Source organism: Haplochromis burtoni, unplaced genomic scaffold (assembly GCF_018398535.1).
Source record: "Haplochromis burtoni strain Fernald_Lab_line unplaced genomic scaffold, NCSU_Asbu1 Contig_54, whole genome shotgun sequence".
Classification (NCBI taxonomy): Eukaryota; Metazoa; Chordata; class Actinopteri; order Cichliformes; family Cichlidae; genus Haplochromis; species Haplochromis burtoni.
In genome coordinates, this window is record NW_024582415.1 from 503,072 (window position 1) to 529,367 (window position 26,296).

A 26,296-nucleotide genomic window follows, 5' to 3' on the forward strand; every position below is an offset into this window, starting at 1 on the left:
CTCTGCTGGAGGTCTGACCTGCGCCTGCTCAGTCTGGTTCCCTCTGCTTTTTTCTTCACTGTGCTCCGCTGCAGTGAGCAGTCCTTTGAAACTCTGCAACACTCCGCTACAAAACTAAAGGTAAGCTAAGCAAGATTCTTTTGCAAGTCCCTTATTATATTTTATTTTTAAGGTACTGTTTTGCGATTTTTTTTTCCTGCATTGGTAGTTGTTGTCAACAACCGCTTGATTTTTAGTGAGATATGAGTCACACATGGGTGGGAGTAGCCACCGCAGACGGCTATGCCAAGGTTTTAATGCCAGTTCGGGCCTGTGTGTTCCCATAGTTAGCCAAAATTAACTATCATAAAACATCCTCGAAAAACTGAAGTTTAGCCCTCTTCCCAAAACTTACCACGAGTGTTGACGGCATGCAGCGAAAACAACAAAACAAATTTTTATGAGCGATAATAAGTGCGATTTATTGCACTGTTGTGCTGCAACATTTGAAATACACAACTTAAAATAGAGATTGTGGTTTTTAAAAAAAAGAAAAAAGGAGATGTATATGAAAGGGTGGACGCATCTGGCCATGAGCATGTTCGCTAAGGACCGGGGGACGGGAGACCATAAATCTATTTTAAACGTCTTATCTGTGTGTTTGTTGAGAAACACAAAAGAACATTAACAACTAGCACCGCTATCTTTTGTCATTGATTGTAACCTGTTGTTCAGACTTTCCTTCCTGTTCAATTATAGAATCTTATCCTTGCCAATGGCCTAGAGAGACACAGTTTTATTAGGTTATTTGGATAAAGCAATCAGTGAAAGTGCTATCAGCCGATATTTTGATAATCATTGCTGTTCATTGTTATTGGCATCGGTGTGTGTTATGTAGAAATAAAAAGCATAACTGGGTTAATTTAGAAATGGTGTCCTCACATGGTGTGTTTAGCAGAGTAGTTCAGAAAACGTGGTTCACACCTATCTCAGCACTTTCTGCAGCACATGTAGCAGGAGCTGGTGCAAAGTCTAGTGATGTATTTAACTTAAGTTGTTAACTAGATAGTGAAAAGCACTGCTGGAAACTATAAAGATGGCCTTTAAATACCTTATTGTGTCACTGTAAAAAGGTTTATTAAGGCCCTATTGGATGATGCAAGCATTGTATAAACTAAGGCTACTTATAAACACATGCTTACACACAGCAGAAGTCTTTTTGTTGTCACTGTACACATTAAAACCCATTAAAAGTGACTCTAATGCAGGACAGAGCTGCATATTTCACTTTACGTTTAAGCTATAACTTCACTGCACTTCACCTTATCTCTCACAAACATTCCCTACATTATGGTACACACACACTCTTGGTTTGGTTATCTGTACGCTATGCTAGAGTTGTGCAACTGCCTAATTGCATATTTGACACCCTTTTATGGCTTGTTATTGGATGCGAATGTCAGAATTATTCCTTTCATTTAATCCTGCAGACGATGCCAGTTCAACTTGAGGGGTTAAACATATGTAATATATATAAATTGCTCTTCTCCACAGTTAATCTGGACTCAGATTAGATATTTAGATGTTTTTATATTTCACAGTGTATTTAAGAGAAGAAACAATACTCAAATTAGTCAGCTGTGCAACATCGGGGCAACTGTGGTTTAGGTCGTTGGGAGGTTCATCTTGTAACCGGAAGGTTAACGATTCGATCCCATGCTCTGTCTGTCTTGGTCATTGTGTCCTTGACCAAGACACTTCATCTACCGCCTACTGGTGATGACCAGAGGGGCCGATGGCTCGATATGGCAGCCTCGCTTCTGTCAGTCTGTCCCAAGGCAGCTGTGGCTACAACTGTAGCTTGCCTCCACCAGTGTGTCAATGTGAGAGTGACTGAATAGTGCAATTGTAAAGTGCTTTGAGGGTCTCGAAAAGTGCTATATAAATGCAATCTATTATTATTATTATTATTATTATTATTATTATTATTATTATAAACATTGGGAATTTGTGCTTCTCGCAAATTGAGCAGTATGTACTAAAAGCATGTTGCGTTGGACAGTTCTATGGATTTTTAAGTCATTTAACATTTTGTTTGTGTTCAAATATGTCCATGTCATTTATGTGGGGTCATCTTGACCTTTGCGCTTACTCCAGTCTATCACCTGGCTACAGCTTGCATATAATTACGTATGCGCATTGTAAGTAATACGATGAGTGGCAGGTGTTTGTGCATAAACACACTGTGCTGGTACTTAAAAAAAAAAAAAATAGGGATCTTAATAGGCTGAACCTGGAGGAGGACACATGTTAAAAGCCAAGTCACATGTAATTCAGTGTCATGTTCACATGGGCTAAATTTAGAGCTGCGACTTGGTGAGGAAACTAAGTGGGGGGGTGGACTGTGTGGAGAAGGGGGTGAGGGGATAGAGAGTGGAGAAGGATTGTCTGTCGGGTGGAATGACAAAGACAGATTGGGAATTGCATGTAGTTGCTGAGTGTCTGGGAAATGAATATTGAGACCACAGGTGATGGATTTGTATTATGTGAAAATGATGACAATCTTAAGATAAGGGCTGCACGATTAATCGTTAGAAAATCGCGATCTCGATTCATACTTATGTGCGATCTCATTTCCAAATGACAACGATTTTAAAAAAAAAAAAAAGGAAAAAAAAAAGACGACGACGATTGTACTGCATTTTGATCCGGGACGTAATCTGCATGAAAACAAGCGCTCACTCTTCCTGCTCAACAAATGACAAGGGCGGAGCCTTATACCACGTGATACAGAAGCTGTGCCGTGTGATGCTAAAATTAGCAGGGAAAAAACAACGGAGAGCACGTCAGGGATGACGAGAAAGTGACAGGAGAAAATCCGTCCCGGACAACCACCCAAACATCAATAACGGGAACCTCATACAGCGCTTCCCTATAAACGTCGAACTCCCGCAGGCACAAAGAAATTACGGAGGCTATCACTTATCACCTGACCAAAGATATGGCTCCCATCAACACTGTGCAAAACGAGGGATTTAGGAAAATAATCAACAACCTAGACAAACGCTGCACAGTGCCGTCCCGCAACTATTTTTCTATTGTTGCACTACCTGCTCTATACATGCAGTGTCGAGCAAGGTGGAGACGGAATTTCAAGCAGTACAACATTTTGCGGCAGCAACAAAACGTGAGACATTTGTTGTTTTTATGTTATTTATTGTTTTTATGTTCAGTTTCAACTGTTACGAAGTTGATGTGCAGTTAATAAGTGCAATAAATATTTATATTGGAAAAGAAAATCGTGAGAGAATCGTGATCTCAATTCTAAGCCAAAAAATCGTGATTCACATTTTATGCAAAATCGTGCAGAATAGAGCAAGCTTTATTTATCCAAAAGTTGGAGAGGTTTTTTTTTTAGTTTAAGAGTCAACGTTTTAACTCGGGGGTTGATAGAAAATAGATATCATTTTATTTCCAACATGCAAATATAATTGAAATAACAAGAGGAAAAAACAAAACTTAAAAATCATCAAGTTTTCATGTATATATCTATGTCTACAGAATGTATGTTCGAAAAGGAGTCGGATGAAGTTTACACTTTTCCTGTTCCTTCCCCCTTATTTCAAATTTCATTGCTTACAAATCCATATCCAGAATTCAGCATTATTTGATCCATATATGTTTAACTATGTACAAGTCTAACACAACATACACAAAAAAAACCCATTTTCAGCACGTAAACCAGAACAACAACAAATTACATGTTTACATAAACCAAGCACCCTGTGTTTAACACCCGCTTATCTCTGAACTTATTTTATATCTATGTGACAAACGCCTTAATGAACACTTAAACTTGGGTTACTCTTGCCTTGATCTATAAAAAAAGAAAAGAAAAAAAGGACACAATGAAAATATTAGAAAGCTAGAGGAGAATGAGTGAATATTGAACATTCATTTGTCACATAACACCAAAAAAAAAAGACTTTTCCTATTGGATTTATCACAAAGTTGGCCATATCAGCTTAAAAAAAAGTTGGTGCCTACTGCATTTGCTATTCCCCCCGGACTCTGTTAAGTAGCTTTGCATTATTCACACTTTCTTCAACTGGGCTTTGGTGCACACATTGAATTCATCTGTTTAAGCATCTTTTCCCCATTTGGATTTGTAGAGGGGTTATTGAAAATATAGATCTCTGTAGGTGATGCGCCAGACTTTAAGGAACCTGGCATTAAAGTGCATATTTATCAATGTGATTTACTTTCATGATTTGTTCTGTTTTTCTGTACTTTTGTGTGCGGGATGGAGGAAAAAGTATTTCAAAAGGTCTTTTCACGTCTACACACAGACCAGGTTTGCATGCAGTGCACAGAGTGCTCTGGTTTACATAAGTTAGGTATGGCTACAGTAGCTGTAACATGTTGTGAGCCACTTTCAAACAAGAGTTTGTATTGTGTGATGATGCTGTTAATTAAAGTGGCGAAGGACTTCTTGCCAAAAGTTTCCCATTGTCCCTGCTTTTACTTCTCCCTCTGAAGAGTCATGGCACAGAATGTTGGGATTGTACTGCAGCAGGACATGCCAGGAAAAGGCAAACATGCAGAAAACAAAGACCACTGTGTGACGTGTCAGAGCCACGCACCAAAGGGACATGGTGAGTGGTGTTGGGGGTTACATGTAAAAACACAGATGGATTATCATCAGGGTCCCTGGATTGCATGTTGGTTTCATTTCAGGGAGAGAAGGGGTCTTTGTGTCTAAGCGGTTTTCATCTGCTTTCAGTTATCTTTTTTTTTTTTTTTTTTTTTCTCCCCCCAAGTGACAGTATTTGATCTGTCTGCAGTGGCTCAGTCATGCACGTGTTAGCTGCATTTCCCATCTTCTATAGAAGAGACCAGTTAGGTGAGGGGTGCAGGAGCCACAAAAAGGTGTGCTGGTAGTAAAATATTAAACACTTATTAAACACTTATAGGATATAAGTCAAGGCCAAGGCTGTCTTCTTCGCAGACACGTGCACACTGACCCAGGGGACACTGATGCCTCTGAAACACTACACTACAGTGCAGTGCAGTGGTGTGCAGGAGTGGTAGTTTGCTGACTAACCAAACCAGCCACTGCTTGTGCTGGCTCTGCTACAGTGACCTGGTCGCAGTCTGCAAAAAAATATGCTATGTTGATATTTGTTCACAGTAACGATGCTATTTTTGTTCATTCTGCAACAGCTATTGCAAAAATAAGACTTGTATACTGTCCTCCTAAACTAGGGAAACAGTTTCATTGGTTTAACAACCTCTGCTGCTTGCTCATGTACTGCTGCTAGGCAATCAATAGGGTTTCTGTGGAAGATAGAGGGGGAGGAGAGGAGCTATAACCAGCACCCAGACAGCCCCCCTACTGGCTTGTATTGATGTGTAATGATTGTTGGTGAGTAGATGGTTGATCGAAAATGCTGTTGGCGGTGCTGTCAGCATGTGTGTGGCCTCAGAAGTGCTATTTGCATTGCAAAGCACAGCTTCCAGTGCAGAGCTTTAAAATTCATTTTGTGTTAGCATCTTGATTTATTTTATTTTTAATTTTTTAAAGGGACACTCTGCTATTGTTTCTGTATCCATTTAATCTTTGTTGAAAAACTACACAATATGTGCTTCAGTAACGATTGAAAGCTCATATTGTGCTATTCTACATGGCACAAATGTTTCAGAGGTTGAGATATGAAAGGCAAATGTGTGATCCAACAGATTTGTACTTTAACCCAAACTGGAAAGCTGGAAATGTGCATATTTAGTGCTCTGCTGGACAGACTTTTAAATCTTGCAATTTCACCAGTGTTGTAAAAGTGTATTTCTAAATTGCTGGAATATCTCTTTACATAAAAAGTGCACATGTGTGGGTGTATGTGTGTCACTGCTGTGATTAAACTATTGGTACATTTCTTTCCTCAGGCACAATGGCTGTCCCTCCTGCATACTCGGATCTGGGGAAATCTGCCAAAGACATCTTCAGTAAAGGCTTCGGTAAGTGAAGAAATCTACTTAACATGCATATGTAACTGCTGCTCTTCTGTTGCTATCATACTGAAGCTGTTTGGGCTCAAACTATGGTGCAGGACTGATTTTCAGAGAATGCTTTGTGTGCTCTGTGCTGCAGGTGTCTATTGTTCTTCTGGCCAGTGCAAAGAGATTATTTTTACTGCCCTTCCTTGTAATATATATGGGGGTTTTTTTGTTTTGTTTTTTTTAAATATCCTAATTTCTTTTCCACAGGCTATGGAATATTGAAGCTAGATGTTAAGACCAAGTCTCAAAGTGGAGTTGTAAGTATTACTGTTGTCACTGGATGCGTTTAAATTTAGTTTCAAACGTCTTTCTAAGCACTTAGATGTAGAGCAAAGGTCTGACTCACGGCTTTGGAGGTCTTCATGTCAGAGTGCCTGACGTGCCTCTACATACAGAGTCAGCAGAGAAACACTCTGTCGAATGAGTTTATTCCTTACTTTCTCCTCTGAAGCAGCATGTTCTGTCACGAAGGGAAAGAGTTTCACCAAAACGTGCCATGTATCTGTGTTGCCATAAACCGGTTACCATAGTAAAACCACAAATGAGCTCTTGCATAGTTTTCCAAATCTGATCCAGCTTTAAGCCTCACTCAAAAAGCACTGAAAAGACATCCACTTTTACTTTTTGTAGCTCTGGTTTTCATTTTCCCAGCAAGCAGTCAAACTGTCACATGTAGACTGTGGTTTTCCCTAACTTCCTCTGTTTTCTCTTTTCTCTGCTTCTTCTTTGGATGCTCCTGTCAGATGGTAAGAGTGGGAGAGTGAGTGTGTGTGCATATGTAATCATTAAACACAGGTGCACTGCAGGGTGCAAGAGTGATAGCAGTGTGTGTTTGTGTGCAGGCTTTCTGCCAACTATTTCTTTGCAGTAACGGCTCACCTAAGTGACAGCATTACCCCAACCGCAGCTGTAATAGCACTGATCGTTAAACACTCATGACCAGCCTCTCCCTCACAGTCCTCAGTTTACCTTCCCAGCTCACTTCTCCATCTTAAAGGTCTAGATTTTTATTTATTTATTTATTTGAATAACCAGTCATGCAACCCTGTGAGGGATTGTTTGGCAGACGAAAAGCCAAAAACGTAATGCTTGTTATCCCTGTCTCCGTTTCCCCCCCCCGGCCTCTAGTGTCTTTAGCTGTGCTCTGATGTCTCTTTCTACTTTCCCTTCCACCTCATCTTCCATCTTCCCCTCATTACTCGATCCATCTCTCCTACAGGAGTTCACCACTTCTGGCTCCAACAACACAGATACAGGGAGGTCTGGAGGCCACCTGGAGACAAAGTACAAAATGAAAGATCTGGGGCTCACCTTCAACCAGAAGTGGAACACTGACAACACTCTTACAACAGAAATCACGTTGGAGGACCAGGTGAAGTCAAACAAAAAGGAAATTTATTTATTGGGGGGGGGGCAAAATAGCATTGGTGTATCTACTAAAAACCTCAGATGTGTTTAAATCTCATTGACCTCTGCCTCAAGGTTAGAGGTCAGAGGTCATGTTTTCTGAAAATATTGTGAATGTGATATCTTAAGAACTAGGCAAATTTTGAAATCCATACCATAGGTGCATCTACTGGGAGGCTGAGCTGCCAGAATTATATTTTTATTTTTTAAGAAAAAATAATATTATTATTACTGATGGGTTGCTCCTCATGACAAGAAATTTGGATAGCAAGTGTGTGGCTCACGATTAAAGCTTTGTGTCTGTGATGATAATATTATAGACATCTGCTCTCATTGACATCAAAGAGTAGGAAAAAAAACATAGTTTTGAGTGTTTGGATGATGGTGATAAGTACCTACCTCTTTAAAACATATACGTATGACAGAAAATAAGGAAAGGTTTAATAATATGTGGTGGCTAATACTTCAGTACTTAATATATTAAGTCTTCTGTCTGTCTGTAGCTGGCCAACGGCCTGAAGCTCGGTCTGGACACGTCATTTGTGCCGAACACTGGGTAAGAGTAACGCTCTGTTGTTCTCAGGGTTTTTAATAAATGTTCTCAATACGACATGTGTCTAATAATTACGATCTTTAGCAAGAAGAGTGCCAAACTGAAGACCAGCTACAAGCGGGACTTTGTGAATGTGGGCTGTGACCTGGACTTCGACATGGCCGGCCCCACTGTCCACACAGCGGCTGTGCTTGGCTTCGAGGGCTGGCTGGCTGGTTACCAGATGGCTTTCGACACTGCCAAATCTAAACTCGTCAAGAACAACTTTGCCCTTGGATACAAGACTGGTGACTTCCAACTTCATACCAGCGTGTGAGTCACTACAGCATAGCACAAAGTTTAGGGGTTTTGTTGTTTTTGTTTTTTCCCCTCAGTTCTTAAATTGTGTTTGGTATTGTATTTCAGTAATGATGGCACGGAGTTCGGTGGCTCCATTTACCAAAAGGTGAACAGCAACCTGGAAACAGCAGTCAACCTAGCCTGGACAGCAGGCAGCAATAACACGCGCTTTGGACTTGGAGCCAAATACCAGCTGGATAAGGATGCATCCCTCTCTGTGAGAACTGACAAAACATCCTGCACACGTCTAACATGCTAACATACATAAATAAATTATACATTTTCACTGCTAGCTAATCACGCTATAACTTTTGTGGGACTCTGCTGGAGGTTTGAGTTAAATGTACAACTGTACTCAGGGGTGGCACAGTGCTGCACTGGTTAGATCTGCATAACAAAAAGGTTGTGGGTTCAAATCTGCTGTCTAGCTTGGGAGGTTCTGTGTTGAGATTCCCTGTTATTTATGTCTGTGCATGCGTTGTCTCTGGATATTCCAGCTTCCTTCGACAGTCCAAAGACATGCATGTTAGTTTAGTTGGTGTTGCTAAATTGGCTGAAGGTGTAAGTGGTTGTCTGTTTCTGCGTTGGCCCTGCAGACTGGTTGTACTCTGCCATGTGCTCAGTGACAGCTGTGATATGCTCCAGCAGCTAAGAAAATTTATGCATGCATGTGTTGCAGTATGCCCACTATGGTAGTTACTGTTTTGGCACAATAATATTGGGTAGTAAGCATATGAGGCTGAAAACAAAAGGTGACAGAGCTTTTGTAACGGTGGTGTCCATACTCTGGAACTCTCTCCTTTGAGCTTGAGATCTGTGGACTTAGTGGTCTGAGAAGGTCTGAAGCTTTTTGTGATCCCTTTTTAAATCTTGAAAGGTGCTATGCAAATAAAATTGTATTTATTATATAAGCATTGGGTGGACTATGTAAATAATGAGTTAAGAAGCAAACTCATTAAGCTGAGTTGAAATAAATGATATTTGACAATAAAATAAGGGATTTTTTAGGGAATAGGGATATGATTAAGCAAAATGTGAATGCTCTAAAGATACCTCCTGCTAGACTTCAGATATTTTGATAATCACAAAGACCACTGAACAGATTTTTATTAGCATTAATTAACTCATGGATTTACCTAAATGCATTTATTTATTTATTTACTGCATCCTTGCTTTTCTGTGAGCAAAGGGGTACCGCTTAAAGTCTTCATCTGTTGGTTGATCACACCAGGCTCACAAAAAATGTTTATATTGTTGTTAATAAGTTACAATTAACAAAAAAAAAAATTACGATCCATACTTATTTTTTACCAAAAAAGTTCAATGACAAAAAGGATAAACGTGTTTTAACCCGTCCCAGAATCATCAAGAGATTTATACAACTCTAAAATGCATGCTGGAGGAAGTCACTGGATACCATTCTTTTTATGAGCATCCATCCAATAGTTGTTCAAATATTTGAATGTGGAACCAGCTGCCTACTGAGTCATCCCTACAGCTGTGTGCTTCTCAAACATCATTATCTTACTTCTCTGCAACGGTTGCCTGAGGCTGATTGATATTCATATTTATGATAAACTCCATATTATGTAACCTACTCCATCTACTCTCCTAATGCAGTGTTTATGACTAACTCACCTGATGATCTGTTTCTCCTCACAGGCCAAGGTTAACAACGCCTGTCTCGTTGGAGTTGGATACACACAAACACTCAGGCCAGGTTAGCTGTTTGACTTCTTAAAAAAAAAAAAAAAAACATCCAAAGACATGTATTCTGTGATAACAGCCTAAAGAGCATCTGTATGGTTACATGATACAATGTGACGCTCTTTCCTGCAGGAGTGAAGCTCACCCTCTCTGCTCTGATCGACGGGAAGAACGTGAACGCCGGTGGACACAAAATCGGCCTCGGTTTCGAGCTGGAGGCGTAAGGATTGAACAGGACTGGCAAGAGGAGAGGAAAGCAAACAAAGGAGAAGACTACACCACTATGGCCCCACTCAGCAACGCATCAACAAATCTTCCCTCTGAGACACACACACACACTTTGGCCTTAACCCTGAAACTCCAAACAGCCTCTAAGACCTCTAGTACTGTAATTCTAAAGCAAGGATTTCACAGTGTTATTGACATGACCCACACATCAGTTTTTAGCATATATTACCAGAGTACTGCATACAGTCTCGCAGCCAGTTTATTCAAATACCCCATTCTCTAAATACTGTGCTACTTCTTGGCTGCTTTGGCCAGACAAAGTGCACTTTTAATAGCATGTGTCTGAAGCACCCTGTCATTCTGTGTTATTCAGGCAGGTTTTGTTCAGGTACTCTGGGATTTAGACATCAGTGAGATTGTTAGAGGGTGCTTGTTTTGGTATATTGTAGTTTTGTTGCACGCTTTAAATGCTAAGGTTTTTTTTTTTTTTTTTAATTTAATTTAATTTTTTTATTTTAGACTTTTCATTGTCATATTTACAACTGATGCAATTGAGGCTAGAGAGAAATAAGCAGGAAAAAACGGGTCATGTGTCTGAGTGGACTGCTTTTGTTTCCACCTAAATAAAACAGTTAAACACTGTGAGCCCTTGGTTACCTAAAAGTTTTGTTTTCAGGTTTTGTTTGGTCAAAAAATTAGGATCTCTCTATGACCTCTTTGTTTTGTCATGTTTTATGTCCTGTAACTGTTAAACCTTGAGCACTACATTTCACTTTACCTGTGCTGTGCTTTGTATAGGAAGTTAGCCATCAGTTAGGACCTCAAACTGGCTTTATTGAATGAAATAAAGACTTTAAAACAGATTTTTAGTGGGTTTTGGCTTCTTTTTTTTTTTTTCCCCCCCACCCTACTGATGTTAGTCATGTGAAAGTGCTGGTAATTAACTGCACATGATTAACTGATCATCAGCAAGTTTGACCACCCCTGCCAGGACAGATCCTCTGCTCTTGGTGGCACATAAGTTTGCAAAGTGACTTCAGAACAGACCACAAGACTCCTAGAACAATATCCTTTGGACCAGTAAGACCAAAGTGGAGATGTTTGCCCACAACACTACATTTGGGGAAAACGAAACGCAACATATCAACACAAACGCCTCATAACTGTCGAGCACAGTGGTTGGAGGGTGATGAATTGAGCTTGAGGTGCAGCCACAGGATCTGGGAACCTTGCAGTCAAGTTGAATAAACCTGTGTCTAACAAAGTATTCCAGAATCACACGTGAGAACCTCTGAGAGCCAAAGCTTGGCTGAAATAGTCATTCAAGGAGACAATGATTTAAAAGAGTCAAAGTAGAGATCTATGCAAAAACAAATGTTTTGCAAACCTCAGTTCCTCAAGAATGTGAGTGAGACAATTGTATAGAAAAAGATTACTAAAGGAAGTAAGATGGAATACCTGCATTACTAGGTTACAAATTATTGCTGCTAAAAGTTCTACAGCCTAATGAATCATGGGATGGCAGAGTACTACAAGCACTAATTCTGTATATTATTTTTCTTAATCGCAATAAAACAGTCAAGGCCATCAGCGTCCTCGTGTCCAAACAAATTATTTGGAAATGAAGCAAAGAAAACACCAGGTCACATTAAACCTGCTTACCAGAGTCAAGATTTAATTTTGTTTGACATTTTTACAATCTTAACAGCATAAAGTCTGTACACAAAATAATTCTGAGATACTTGATAATAAGCATCACCTTGTGTGATCTTTACAGTACTACCTTTAATTGTTGGACTTAATTTGAAAACGAGAAGAAAAATGTGGAAACAATTGCGATGAGGCCAAAACACCAGACCAGAGTAATATGTTAGTTTTGTGGTAATTCACAGTTTTGATAAATTCACACATTTAACTTCTTTTTCATTGTTTCAAGGTAATGATTAAAAAAATGTATAAAATATTGCCATACCCAGCATGTCAAAACAATTCAACAGTATAAACAAAACACTTGCAGTTATTCGTGGCATACTGGACTGTGCTGCATTTGATACATGTTCCTCTTATTGAAGATATTCCTCATTTCCCCATGCATTCATAAGTGGGTTTAAAAACACATTCATACAGTTACTGAGCAAACGGTTAAAACAGACCTCTTTTCAATTCTAAATCACACCCTTAAACCAAATAAAACCTGCAATAAAAAGTAGTGTTCCAGATATGAACACGCAGCTCAAGGCACACATTTGTTAAGAATAACATCTGTGGTTTCCAAAGACCAACAATCACGATGAAACAAAATTAGTTCTTAAACTAAGAAAGAGATCGTCTTACAAATCCAGCAAAAGATTATTTACAATAATCATGCTGTATGCAGATATTGAGTCAGAACTGTGCAAGGTGCTTCATAAACCATAAGCCTATAGGAATGTACAAATATGTAATATGAGATTAAGATTTTAATCTTTACTGGAATTACAGCCAGAATGTTCTGTTTAAGATGAAAGATGACACTCCAATTAATCTCTCTGACATTAATCCTGAACATAGATTTAATTATTCTTTTTCACAAAGCCAATAAGGTGTTAGCGATCTTACTGATTGTTTTTTGTTTTTTTTTAAACTGCTACACGTTCACTTCAGACTGTCGTCATACATCCCACGTGTAATTTGACAGCCCATCCACACAGAGGCAGCAGAGTACTACATATCTGCAAAGATGGAAACTCAGTTTATGAGAGGTCACTGGAGAAATCCTGGCCTCCACGCAGCCACGTCCACTCCCTCAGCATCTAGGACAAAAACAAAAGGCAATTGTTTTAGTTAAACAATAAAAAAAATAAAAAAAATAATAATCACAAAACACTTCCATGCAGCTGCTATGCATCTGTTTGCACACCTCCATACTGCTCTCAGATTCCTGGATGGTGTCGTGCAGCAAACTCTGAAGGCGGCTCTCAAATGTCCTGCTCTCCTCCACAAGAGACTCATCACTGCAAACACACCCAAAGTTATTCATGCATTCCTCTGACGACTTTGTTAGGATTCCTGTTATGTGTCTGTGCTATCTGAGATGTTCTGAAAAGTTGTCTTTAAACAAAATCCCACAATATATAATTAGTTTAAAATTCTTTTGGTTAGTCATCATGTATAGGCATGTAAAAATAAACGTAAGCCTACACCACCTCAACAATATTACAATCATTAATTTTAGGGTCTGAATGGACGCCTACCCTCACATCCCAGTACTCACGTGTGTGTGTGTGTGTGTGTGTGTGTGAGTGAGAGAGAGAGAGAGTGCACTCACAGTTGTTGTAAGCTGTGTCTGGGAGTCAGTACTGACGACGGGGTACGTAATCCATCAGGACTCCCACTCACTGGACTGCGAACTTTACTCTATGTAAGACAAGATGATGGACTTTAGTCAATATTAGCTGATAAAGTAAATGTAACACTCTTGATAATCACAGTAGACAGAAATTACACATATACTACTGGCTACAACTGTAAGCAAATTGTATTTTGTGTGCTTACTTTGTTAAGTACAACTATTCAACTGACGTTAACATAAATAAGTCGCAGCCAATCACACGGCAGCAACTCATTGCATTTAGGCTTGTGTAAGACAACCTACTGAAGTTTAAACTGAGCATCAGAATGAATAAGAACGGTGATTTAAGGAACTTTGAACGTGTCAGGCTTGCTGGTGCTGTTGGTGGGGTAACGGTGTTGGGATATTATCTTGGCACAGCATCAGCAGAGCATTGTTTAAATGCCACAGTCTACCTGAGTATGTTGTTTCAGACAGGATAATGCATCATATCACAAAGCTCAAATCATTTCAAATTTATTTACTGAACATAATAAAATCTCAGAATTCCAGATTCACATCACGGATCATGAGGAGCTGACAAATCTGCATCAACTCCGTGTGTGACGCTTTCATGTCAACATGGACCAAAATCTCCAGTGTTTCTCAAAATGTAATTCTAAATCAGCTTTAGCAAAGTGCACCTAATGAAGCAGCTGGTGAGTGTATATGAGTCTATATGTATGTGAGTGTACTGAGTCCCCTACTGTACACTCTGTACACACATGACTGTGTTAGTTCCCACCCAGTCAACACAGTCATCAAGTTTGCAGATGATACCACCGTGGTGGGGCTCATCTCAGGGGGAGATGAGACTGCGTACAGAGCTGAAGTTCAGAGGCTGTCAGATTGGTGTGCAGATAACAACCTGGACCTCAATACCACCAAGACAAAAGAACTGGTAGTTGACTTCAGAAGGAGGAAGTCCGAGCTGCAGCCTGTCAGCATCAACGGGGAGTGTGTGGAAAGGGTCTCCAGTTTCAAGTTTCTGGGTGTGCACATAGACACAGACCTCCAATGGAGCTCTAACACCTCTGCGGTCTTAAAGAAGGCCCAACAGCGTCTCCACTTTCTGAGAATCCTCGGAAAAATGGACCTGAAGAAGGAGCTGCTGACCGTCTTCTACCGCTGCTCCATTGAAAGTGTGCTGACATATTGCATCGGTGTGTGGTTCTCCAGCTGCACCACAGCACACAGAAAGGCACTCCAGAGGGTCATCAACATGGCCCAAAAAATCATTGGTCATCCTCTTCCCTCCCTGAAGGACCTGTACAGCACTCGCTGTCTCAAGAGGGCACGCAGCATCCTACGGGACTGCACACACCCAGGACACCGGGTGTTTAAGCTGCTGCCGTCTGGCAGGAGGTTCAGGCTGCTGAGGTCCCGAACAAATAGACTCAAGGACAGCTTTTACAACAGGGCAATAGCCCTGATCAATGCAAATAGCTCACCTGACTGGCTACCTCCCTGGACTTTTTTTAGGGGGGAGGTAACAATGTTTAAAACAATAACAATAATAATATTTATAACAAGGTGCAATAATAATTAATGTGCAATAATAACAGTGTGCAATACACATACACTTATTCTTCTTTTTTATACTAAGTTAATATACTGTGTTGTGTTGTTTGTTGCGTTGTGATGTGTCATATCGTGTCGTGTTGTGTTATATGTAGTGCCGACGTAGGACAGTTTTCCAATTTCATTGTACTACTGTACTATGTATGACTGTGCAATGACAATAAAGAGTTATCTTGTCTATCTTATCTTATGATCAGAATTGGAAGTGTCTTTGGGTTTGTGAACAGGTCATTTTTGCTCACACAGGCGACTTTGAGCAGGTTCCACAGCTCCCTCTGTCGTCTCTCCTGCAGACTCATCAGCACTTGTTCGCTTTCCGCCATTTTCTGGACCACGCCCTCCACCTTTGGCAGTAACTCCATCACACGCTGGCGGCACAGTGCAGTCTTACTGCATAACACATAAAAACAGAATTTGAAGGTGAAGCACCCGTGTAGCTAACGTGCTGACACATATAACTGGAATATAGAGCATGCATGAAAATGACGAATATGTAGTGTATTTGTCTTTTTGCTTGATTAATACCCCAAATATTTATGTGTATCAGCTGTTCAGCACAGTAGGTGTCACTGCTGAGCTCCTGTTGATTCTTTAATTACACGAGAGTTTGTATTCAAATTAAACTGAGAAGCTGCCACGCTTGGCACACATCCCCATTTATGTGCACAAGCAAAACAGCTTGAGTGTAATCAGTTTTTCCTCACATGAAACAGTTATTCTTCTGATTGGTTTATAAAAAGGTTTAAGGTTTGAAACCAGTTTTCATAAACTGTAAATTTTGATCACTTTGACATCATTTTTTCTCATTGAGCTGAGTTTGTGGAACATTTTAATTCTGCTAGAATTCTGGTCGTAGTGTTGGGCTTCATGGAAACATAGTGACTGCCATAGCACCAGAAGGCTTCACAGAACTGATTCATCATTAAACATTATTTCATCTGTACTTTTGCATGGGTCCAGTTTGACAGCCACCAATGGTTGGGATTATGTAAAGTAATGCAGAATATTTTTGGAAAAAATAGGAGTGGGAGATTGGTGCTTTGGCTGGAGTGATGTGGACACTGTATTGGTACATCGTGGTGAAGTAAGAGCTAAGCGTGAAAGCAAAGCCTTTTCGATTTTCTGGTCAATCTACATCCCTACCCTCAACTAGGGTTGTCAGCTCGAGGTAACCGAAGGAACCAGATTGCGGATACAAGGGGCGGAAATGAGCTTTCTCTGAAGAGTGCCTGGCCTCTCCCTTAGGGATAGGGTGACGAGTTCGGCCATCTGGAAGGGGCTCAGACTAGAACCACCACTCCTCCACATCAGAAGGAGCCAGTTGTGGTGTTTCGGGCATCCGACAAGGATGCCTCCTTGGTGAGGTGTTCTGGGCATGTCCCACGAGGAGGGGAACCCAGGCCAAACCCACAGCACCCTGGAGAGATTATATTGCTCAGCTGGCTTGGGAATGCCTTTGTGTTTTCCCAGCCTGATGATAAGTATCCTTGAAAACTGATACCAACTTTGCTCTTCAACACCAAATAATGGATCTTGAGTTTAACAGCAAAAGTTTCCAAATGAAAGCTCACCAGTGCATATTGTTTAATGATTTAAAAATGTGTTTGACTACCTGAGGTGTGTGTAGAAATCTCTGAGCTTCTTCTCATAGAACTGCACAGCCTGAACCACTAGACGCACCACCTCCTGACTGTCTCCTGAACACCTCTGGTCTGTGGAAGGAAAAGGAAGAAAACTGAAACAATGTCAAAGGAGGTTTATTTTCACAAGGAGATGCTGTGACCACTGTTAAATAAAAAGTGAACTGAAGCATGAATAGTCCAAACCTCTGGGCTTCTCTCTGAGTTTTCGGAACAGCTCCATGGCTTTTCCTTCACTGAGGAACAAAGAGGGGAGGAGAGCAGGATACAAGATCACAGAGAAGTCACTTTTGTTATTTTTATGTATTTCTTTTTACAATAAAGCTTGGTTCAAACTTACAGTGTATCCAAGGCTTCTCCACTCCTCCATGGCTGCCGCTGCACATCCACTATGTCTGGCTGCAGCTGCATCATTTCCTCCTCCAACTCACTCACCTTAACCTAGAAACAGCCACACGTTTCAGTCTTATTGAAACACACATAAATACTCTTTATGCACACATGCACAGAGAGAAAAAGTCAAATCTACCTGACCACAGCTGACAGCAGTTTGCTCCATCTCTCTCCACACACCCAGCAGTTTGTCTGATGCTAAAAAAATGTAAGAAGACATTAGTCATTAGTTAGTGGCAAACTGCATTGTTCTAGACAGACAAGTTTGGATAAATGTTTCCCCCTGAGGTAAAAGCCACAGACAACCAAATTAAGCCATAAATAACTGCAGACTATCTCACACCCGCTGTGACGCCAGAATACTGACATTTCCAGCCCTGAATACTCTGTACTACATTATTGCATGATTACTTAAGTATAGAGTACTCATGGGTCGGAGTATACCGATCCTTAAACTCAGCTTTCATTACAAGTGTAACGTGTCTGCATAATATCTCACTGATAATATCTCTTTGGAGACAGTGAGACATTTATAGACACCACCAAGCTCCAGGTTCAATACATGCAATGGATACGCACACTGAAGGGGACACATCCCCACAACATTCCAATATGATCATCGTGTTCCCAACAAAACCCTGAAATTACAAGTAAAAAAATTCTGCTGTGTTACAACAATTAACCACTGTTGTCCAAAATATTAATTTAATTCCTTTTAAAGTCAAATAGCTGAAACTAAACTTCTGGATGTTGGCCTTAACTGAAACTAAGAACTGTTTATGCTCTCATTAGTTGTTGACTGGTCAATTTTATCTTTCCATTCATTTTCTGCCGCTAAACCGGGTATCACTACCTGGGGACATTGAGTTGTTTCCAATCCAGCTGTGTCCCAGGACTTCTCCCAGACACGCCTGAAACACCTCACCCCCAACCGCCTTTCGATGTGGAGGAGTATTAGCTTTACTCTAAGCCCTTCTTGAATGACCGAGCTCCCTAAGGGCACGCCCTGTATGTATGAAGCTTATTTCCACTACCTGTATTCAACAGAAATTAACTGGATAACAAAACCTTTATGTAGATTGTAAAAACTTGTCACAAGTATAAGTGGACAATTTCGTGTTTTTGGAAAAAAAAACCTCCGAAGAGGTGCTAATCAGTCAAACAGCAGTAACGTCTAGTATCTTTAGCCTAACAGAGCATGGTGGTGCACCACCGTGGTTGTTTCTATCAGTGCAATGGCACAGTCTGCAGGCCTGCAGTAGACTGGGTGTACTCTGCCTTTTGTCCCATGACAGCTGGGATATGCTTATCCTGAATAGCTTAAGTGAAAGAACATGTAAGGATGATATATCTGACAATGTATGAATCCACGGTCTATTCTTACTATAAATTCACATTATCAGATACTTATATTTATTAGCTGTCTGAAAGTATCAATTATAAATAATTGTAAATAAATAAAAATATAATGTCAATGTTCTATTGACCAATACCAGTTATAGCATTTCTGCTAGTAATTACATTCCTTATCTTAAATCTGACTGTTCATAAAGAGGGTTAAAAAAGAAGGTGCATCTTTAAGGATAGATTAATGCAGTCCTGGTAGTGGCAGTGTAAAGTGTACTATCTACCAACATAATATTGTAACAGTACCGATCCCTGTGGCTGTCTGCTCCTGGTATTTATCCATGTCTATGTGAAGGCTGGTGGTAAAAAAATCCAGTTTGGCAATGAGTCTCTGGTACATGGACACCATCTCATTCTTCTGTTTGGACAGTGAAGAGTTGTGTCTCAGCAGGCTCATGCTGAAAGAAAAAGGATAAGATGTTTTTTTTTTAAAATGAATAGAAGCATGTTTACGAGATTTGCATGTGCGCTGGTGTACATCTTACATGGCAGCTTTCTGCCCCTGCTGCAGTCTTTGCCAGTCTTCCTTGAGAGAGCGGATGGTGTGCCACGCTTGGCCACAAGTCCTCCTCAGAGGGCTGTAAGCCAGAACGTAGTTAGGGTCGGTTTCTAGGAAAAAAGAGAGGAAAAAAAGAGAGACAGAAGGATAGACTCACATATGAGTGTTTGTAAAATTGAAACAAAGTGAAAGCAACAGAAATGACACAATCACAATCATATCATAAGATAAAATAGGTTTTATCTTTGGACTTACGGACAAAGCGGATATTTTCAGGGAGAGTTCGGGGAGCAAACTGAGGTTCATAAACACAAGAGGAACGATCAAAGAGGAAAACCAAAGGAAAGTCTGTTCTTCTTCCATCTATCTCCTAAAGACAAACATTAACAAAAGCAACAAATCAATACATTTTCATAGTCACATGTAGAATATTCTCTGAAAGGAGTGTGTTTTTGTTTTGTTGGAAATTACTGCGTAATCTACGGCGCACTGTGTGGCCAACGCATGAGGCTCCAAGGCCAACCCCGCCTCGAGCAGCAGCTCCTGATTGGCTGCAGGGATGTTGCTGTCCTTTTCTATTCTTAGCTGCAGGTTGGCCACAGTCTCATCATCGGATACTGAATAAGTGAGAATCTTTGCAGACGACATGTTCAAGACATGAACCAGCTGAGGGAACAGAGGAGATCCAAAAGCATAAGACTAAACAAGTGAATGTTACATAAATTTATTATTAGTAGTATTATTTTTTTAAAGATTCACATCCTGTAAAATTTGAGCAGAAGTTTTCTTTTAATTATAGCACTATTATGAGTCCCTGAGATTATTTATTTAATGCAGGGACACTGTTGTATAAATCAGTCAAATAAATCAATTAATTTCTCTGTTAACCTTGATTTGCAATAAGAGCTCCAGCTGGGAGAAGCAGTCGCTGGGGGTAGCACTGGGGTCTTTGCCTCTCTCCTGAGGAGACCACTTTAACATCAGCTTCAGCCACCTCTCCATCTTCTCTAATAACAGACTGCCAAACAGTTATTGCATTAGACTGAGATACATGAGTTTAAATCCAGCACTTTCATGTGTCTGTCCTGTATGAACATACCTGTTCAGGTTGTTGGGCTGAGGGATGTGTTCGGAAAAGCGGACGTCCCCAGTGAGGTCCTCGTAGACAATAATAATATTGTCCAGCTTCTGCCTGAGTTTGTTGTGCCTAAAACATAAAAATCAATTGTATACAATTTAGTTTAATATTTTATTCTCTTAAAAGTGCAGTACTTTTTCTATTTTATCTTCACTTTGGTTGCAACTGGACACTAACACTTAGGTTTTCCAGCAATGGGAAGAGTATTTTTCCTCTCTATTTAGCAGACATCCCTAGAGTTTCATGTTATTCATTCATCGCAAGAGTGAGAAACAAGCCGCACTGGTATTGGCACAACTGACATCCTGCAATTCTTGGACAACTGTTACTTATTTTTATATTCACTGTGTTAAAATCTTGTTACGGAAAAATAATATTTATCTGCAACAAAGCTTATCATTGCTTAACCCTAGATAACAACATTGTTTAAGTTATTAAGCTCGAGTATGGACCCAGACTGCCGAAATAAAGACTAAAAAGGAATGAAAGGCTGGTTCTGCAGGTTTGTTGTTTTAAAATTTCCTTCCATTGTTTCCAAGTTCTTTTTCTTTTGATTTGAGATTAATTGGTCATATTATATATATTAAGCTGAAATAGTGAACATTTTCTGGACGCTTTCTTATTTTAACTGATGCAAATATAGAACAAATGACAACTTCAGATATAGGAGCATTTCAAATGTGGCAATACCAGGGAACAGGTTGCCACGTTGGCAGGAAAGGCCGAAATCCTGCGATACACTCAAACACCAAAGTCCCAAAGCTCCAGTAGTCCACAGTGACCGTGTACCTCTGCCTTTCTATGAGCTCTGGAGCCTGAAAGAAGTGAAAGAAAAAGCATTAAGGTTCAGCTAATGTGATGAGGAGGGTGCTGTAACAGTTTTAGCTGTTAGTACTTACTAAGTACTGCAGGGTTCCCACAAATGATGTGCAAAGACTGCTCTGGTCCAACTCTTTAGCATAGCCGAGATCTATAATCTTGTGGATCAACTGAGATTAGGAGTGAGGGGAAAGAAGAAAAGTGTTATTAGTTAGAATCATTTGTTCTTAAAATTACAGACAGACGGCTACATACGTTTTATTCTTGAACTCTTGTAGAGTTCCTTTGTATGATTCACAGTTCAAAATAACACTTCTTTATCGTAAACAGATCATCCACTGTTTGAAACATTTAAGGCAAACCCTTTGTTCATTCACTGCTTCCTTAAAAACAGAAGGTTTAAACAGGATGTAGGTGGGTGGGCCTGACATGGTCCATAATAAAGGTATACCCTCTCTTTCATGTATTACAGAGCAAAATGGAGTGTTCAGATCACAGAGATTACTTTTACAGACACTGACTTCATAATTTCATTTGGCCATGTTTAACACCAGCGTCCACCAATGTAACAGTACATGTATGCCAAACAAAAGGGAAAAGCAAGATAGCTCCACTCAAGGTTTAATGAAAGTTATTAAGCTTTTTTTTTGCATCATTAGCACATTCATATGCAGCTGTCTGATAAGTGCTCAAATCCGAGAAATAGTCATGCAACCTTCACAGAACTGCAAATTAATGTTGATACTGTATATCTTTTGGGATCAACAATATATAACATGATCATTAGTGGTGATTTTCTTAGTATCCAATAAAGCTAGGGTTCCCGTTTCCCCTCATTTCTAGTATTATGAGCCAGCTGGCGTCATATTTAATACAAAGATATGAGTGCAGCATTAAACTCCTCATCTAACTCTCTGACAGAAAGAATATAAATATATTTCCCAAAATGCTGAAATGTTCCTTTAAATGCTGAGCGACTACATGAGTGAGAAAAATCAACAACTTGTACCTTAATAACTTCCAAGCCATAAACCAAGCCTGTATTCCAATTTTACAGTTTCTCTACCATGCATGAGGAAAACAAGTGTTCATGCAAATCTATAAACTTAACAGAATCTGAGCCAACTTAAATTTGGCTTGGATTCTATAAACAATAGTCTTTGCATAAACATGCATCTATAACATCTTTAATATGTCTGCCCTCGGTTATATAACATTCTTGACTTTCCTGTACCCTTTTGCAGAGGCGGAGGAGGATAACAAGCAATGATTTATTACATAATGGACAAAATAAAAGAGAGGCCCGTAGAGGAAGCTAAGCAGTAGGGCGATCCCAAAGGTTCCTTGTAACTCCAAGTTCAAGTATAAAAATGGACTTTTCCACATTAAATATTCAGTACAAGGATAAATGCACATAACAGAGGCAAGTGTTTTGTACTAATTCAATACAAACCACATAGAGGCAAAAAGCCTCTTTAATGTGGTTTGGGTGTATTTATCCCACCAAAGGGCTTCACTGGGTCTTTAACTCACTCTCTTCTCTCCCTGCTGCAGCACAATGTTTTCTGGTTTCAGATCCCTGTGAATGATCCTCTTCTTATGGAGGTAGGTTAAAGCTGAAGCTGTGGGACAAAAAGCAACAACAGTCACAATTAAGTAAGAATGTAAAACTGTAGTTGCATGCATTACAGCTGATGGAAAAAAGCACAGCACGTGAAGATATAGAGGAATGTTAGTAAGTTTATCAGAGGCTCATGGTTCACTTTTATATGTAAGAGTACAGTGCTGTATGGAAGACAGAACTATAATGAAAACTGAAAGGCTTTTAGTTGGTATTACGTCAATTAACATTATTATATTAAAGACATTAAAAGTGTATATTCATACTTGTGCATATGAAAAGTGATAACAGATAATTCCAATCCCAAAACTGTGTTTCTCAGGTGCTGAGGTCCAAACTGTGTACATAAGGGAGCAGCCCAAAGTACCTTTATTTCCCCGAGGGGTTTCCACCGCGAATGAATCTCCTTATATGACCTGGTACAGATTCTTCCACTTCCTGACATGGTCCTCCCATTTATCTGGGCTTGGGACCAGCACTGGGAGTACACTAGCCTGTGACCCCCTGGGACTGGGTTTGAGGCACATTATTTTTACGTAATGCAAACTTCCTAAAAGCTACTTTCCTCTTTAGTGGAAAAGTTCTAGTGAATTTCATTCCTACACACGCCCTGCTGATATGCAGTTTTCTTCACTACACAACAACCTCCAGGACTGAAAAGTGAAGCGAGGAGTAACGTTTGGTGAGGTTGGTTCCAAAAGCGACTTTATCTTCTTTCAGTTGCTCCCCTTGGTCTTACTTTTTGTGGGTAACTTAGAGCTAGTGCCTTTTTGGGAGATTTTCATTGGAGTTATTGAACAAGTAAAATTGTATTCTCAGGTGTATAGCCCGTCCAAGAAGATTTGGTTAGTCAAATTCTAATAATTAATTAACCTCTAATTTGGCACCAAAAGAAGGCATGTGCAGCTGTGAATTTTAGATGTACAATTTATGCAGCTCTCTAAAAAACCTTGTTTTTCTACCAAACAAAGTCATATCTGGCACCAAAAACCACATGGCAGCCACCTAAAATGCTAAGCTTAAAAATCTGTAGCCTTGAAACCAATGGGTGGCATAATGGTGGCTCGGCTGTCTCTATTATATAGAGTCTGAGTTTCATATATAAACTTCAGAAAATGCCAGACAATAAGATCTGCTAATGTCATAACCTTCACGGCTGCAGTGCATGTGTGGAACATGCTGTGGATTTGATCTGAAATCTGTGACCCACACTGGGACACACTCATACTTTACTACAGCAAAGTAAGAAGTTAAACCACCAAAGATCAATAAAAACATTATTTTTAATAAACCAATAAAATAGTTTAATAAACAATTTAATTAGGTAGTCTTGAAACACCAGATCAAGTCTTTAACATCAACTGTAAAAGATTAAAGCGTAACAGGCAGCACAGCTGAAACTCTAACATCACTTTTAATTGGGTGATTAACCTGCGGGTGTGTCAACAAAAAGAGGTGACTGAAGCGGAACATAAGTTTGGGGCATCTAAATGTTAGCGCGTGTGAGTGAGTGCGACTTTGTGGGTGTGGATACACATGACTGGGTCACTGCTTTCGCTCATGAAACAGTTTAAAGTGGATCACTCATTATCAGGAAATGTCCACAAAGTGGTCACAGGAAAAGGAGTTTCTGCATGTCTGTGTCCACTTATGCGCACGTGTTTGAGTGAAATATGCACTCGAGATATCTTTAATCCATATTATTTGTTTCTTAGCTCAAAGTCGTTTATACAGAGACAAACACAGAGTGCATGTTGATGTTAGTGTTCATGTATAATGTTTAAACCAAAGAGCATGGGGGTCTGATTGTTGACGTAAGCCCTGCTATGAGTATGATCTCGGGCCACGGTGACTAAGAGGATGGCGGTTTATAGTCAGTGATGACATCACGATACTCACCAGCACCGTTTCCTCCCTACTACAGAGAACAGATCACACTCCAAGCTAATCTATCAGTCTTTCACACTGACAATTTAAAAGGTTAGCGCAGTCATGATGGAGATGGCGGTGAAACCAAATACTTACAAATATCCCGTAACAGAATCAAAATGGACCCCTCCCTCATTCCACAGCAGTTTTCCAAAATGTTCAGATACTGCAGAGAGCACAAAAACAGACACTCGACACCTCAGTGACAAGAACCAGGGAGCAGAATGCAACGCAAGTTTACACAGGCAAGAGTTCATTACTCTGTCCTTTTTATGAATGTTTTCTTCTTTATCGTTCTATAAAAACTACTTTCCATCCATTAAGTACATTATCTTTATAAGAGATCAGACATATAAGCACCAATCTTTTTCAAAAGGCTCTCAGGCCCTTTTGCAAACGTACAAATCACAATTTTGGTAGTAAAAGCAGATTTCTTTCTTTCTTTTAAACAAATCATTTTACAGCACTTTGCTGCTGGTAACTTGTGTCAAGCCTGACAAAAAAGGATGGTGCAGTTTTGCGCTCCATCTGCTTAGTTTTCGACCATCTGGGATGCTTTGAAATTTTTATGACACTGCGGTTTGCAATGGTTGGCATTTTCCTCTTCTGCTGGCCTCGGGGTTAACACTCAGTTGTTTTCAAATTAAAAACTGCACCAGATTTATCCCACAGAATGAAGAGCAAACAGCTGAGTAACTGTTGGTCCAAATAAATCAGACTTAAAACAGAAAAAAAACCAACCAAAAACATACATGTACAGTAATTGTTACATTTGCCATTTTAAAATTTGTGCTACTAGCATTATTTCTAAACTTGATACATACATGTGACTCAAAAGATTTCAAAAGACAACCATATATTGCCTCATATTAAGAATGAGAAAAAATATTACCAACCGAAGATAACCATTCACAGTTATTTAATTTTATTAAAATGTATTGTATTGTATCTTTATTTCAGACATATACAGAAAAAAACAAACAAAAAAACAATATATACACAAGTACACATACTTGCATTTACAAATACGAGTATATATGTAAATACACACACGTATGTGCTCAGATAAAACAAAAAAATAAAATAAATAAAATAAAACAGAGTCTACATTTTATTAAAATGTAGGTTTACGGGCTCAAATCCAGTGACCTAAACCACATCAAATCAAGGAATATGAAACAGAAAGTACAACCCATTTGAGTTCCAAGGTTTTATCTAAACAAAATATGTAAATACAACCTGAGATGAACAACACATAACATATTATACTAAGTCTTTATTTATTTAACAAGCACTAAACTGAAGAACCAGTGTGTGGAAAACTAAGTACACCCCATGACTGAAATCACTGTTTTCTGTATGACTTTATTGGTCTCTTAGATTGCTGTGGAGGAAATCTGCCCTTCTTTCCTTAAAGATTTTGCTTTAGTACATTGAGGTTTTCAAACATTTGCTCTCTGCTCTCTGAAAGTTGCACCACTTCAATCAGGTTGAGATCTGGACTTTGACTGGGCCATTTGCAAACCTTGATTCATTTCTTTTATAGCCACTCTGTTTTAGATTTGCTGCTATGCTTTGGATCATTTCTGTCAGAAAGGTGTCAGAAATATGGCTTCCCATTTGATTGTT

At 39.6% G+C, this 26,296-nt stretch overlaps 2 protein-coding genes across 6 annotated transcripts in view; one reads left to right on the plus strand and one right to left on the minus strand.

Annotated features, from left to right (window-relative positions):
- vdac3 (voltage-dependent anion channel 3) lies at positions 1–11,133 on the plus strand. Of its 4 annotated transcripts, XM_005924396.3 has the most exons (11): positions 1–120; positions 4,519–4,634; positions 5,923–5,994; positions 6,244–6,293; positions 6,780–6,782; positions 7,256–7,408; positions 7,947–7,999; positions 8,081–8,308; positions 8,402–8,552; positions 9,998–10,055; positions 10,175–11,133. In XM_005924396.3, the coding sequence occupies exons 2-11, from the start codon at positions 4,523–4,525 to the stop codon at positions 10,264–10,266; spliced, it is 972 nt and encodes a 323-aa protein (XP_005924458.1). In that variant the 5' UTR covers positions 1–120; positions 4,519–4,522; the 3' UTR covers positions 10,267–11,133. The 4 variants fall into 4 exon arrangements, with proteins under 4 accessions (XP_005924458.1, XP_005924459.1, XP_005924460.1 ...); XM_005924397.2 differs by lacking the exon at positions 6,780–6,782; XM_005924398.3 differs by lacking the exon at positions 4,519–4,634.
- ikbkb (inhibitor of nuclear factor kappa B kinase subunit beta) overlaps positions 10,742–26,296 on the minus strand; it is a 27,372-nt gene continuing 11,817 nt past the window's right edge. For both annotated transcript variants that reach the window (XM_005924400.3, XM_042220722.1), the window contains 18 exons: positions 24,764–24,833; positions 22,651–22,739; positions 21,198–21,287; positions 20,989–21,113; positions 20,260–20,367; positions 20,049–20,178; positions 19,632–19,826; positions 19,416–19,530; positions 19,147–19,270; positions 18,908–19,059; positions 17,391–17,452; positions 17,202–17,302; positions 17,048–17,097; positions 16,834–16,933; positions 15,464–15,611; positions 13,578–13,666; positions 13,170–13,263; positions 10,742–13,062 (listed from right to left, as the gene is read on the minus strand). In XM_005924400.3, coding sequence (XP_005924462.1) covers positions 13,003–13,062; positions 13,170–13,263; positions 13,578–13,666; positions 15,464–15,611; positions 16,834–16,933; positions 17,048–17,097; positions 17,202–17,302; positions 17,391–17,452; positions 18,908–19,059; positions 19,147–19,270; positions 19,416–19,530; positions 19,632–19,826; positions 20,049–20,178; positions 20,260–20,367; positions 20,989–21,113; positions 21,198–21,287; positions 22,651–22,739; positions 24,764–24,833 — 1,902 coding nt within the window. In that variant the 3' untranslated portion in view covers positions 10,742–13,002. The remainder of the gene's footprint in view (positions 13,063–13,169; positions 13,264–13,577; positions 13,667–15,463; positions 15,612–16,833; positions 16,934–17,047; positions 17,098–17,201; positions 17,303–17,390; positions 17,453–18,907; positions 19,060–19,146; positions 19,271–19,415; positions 19,531–19,631; positions 19,827–20,048; positions 20,179–20,259; positions 20,368–20,988; positions 21,114–21,197; positions 21,288–22,650; positions 22,740–24,763; positions 24,834–26,296) is intronic.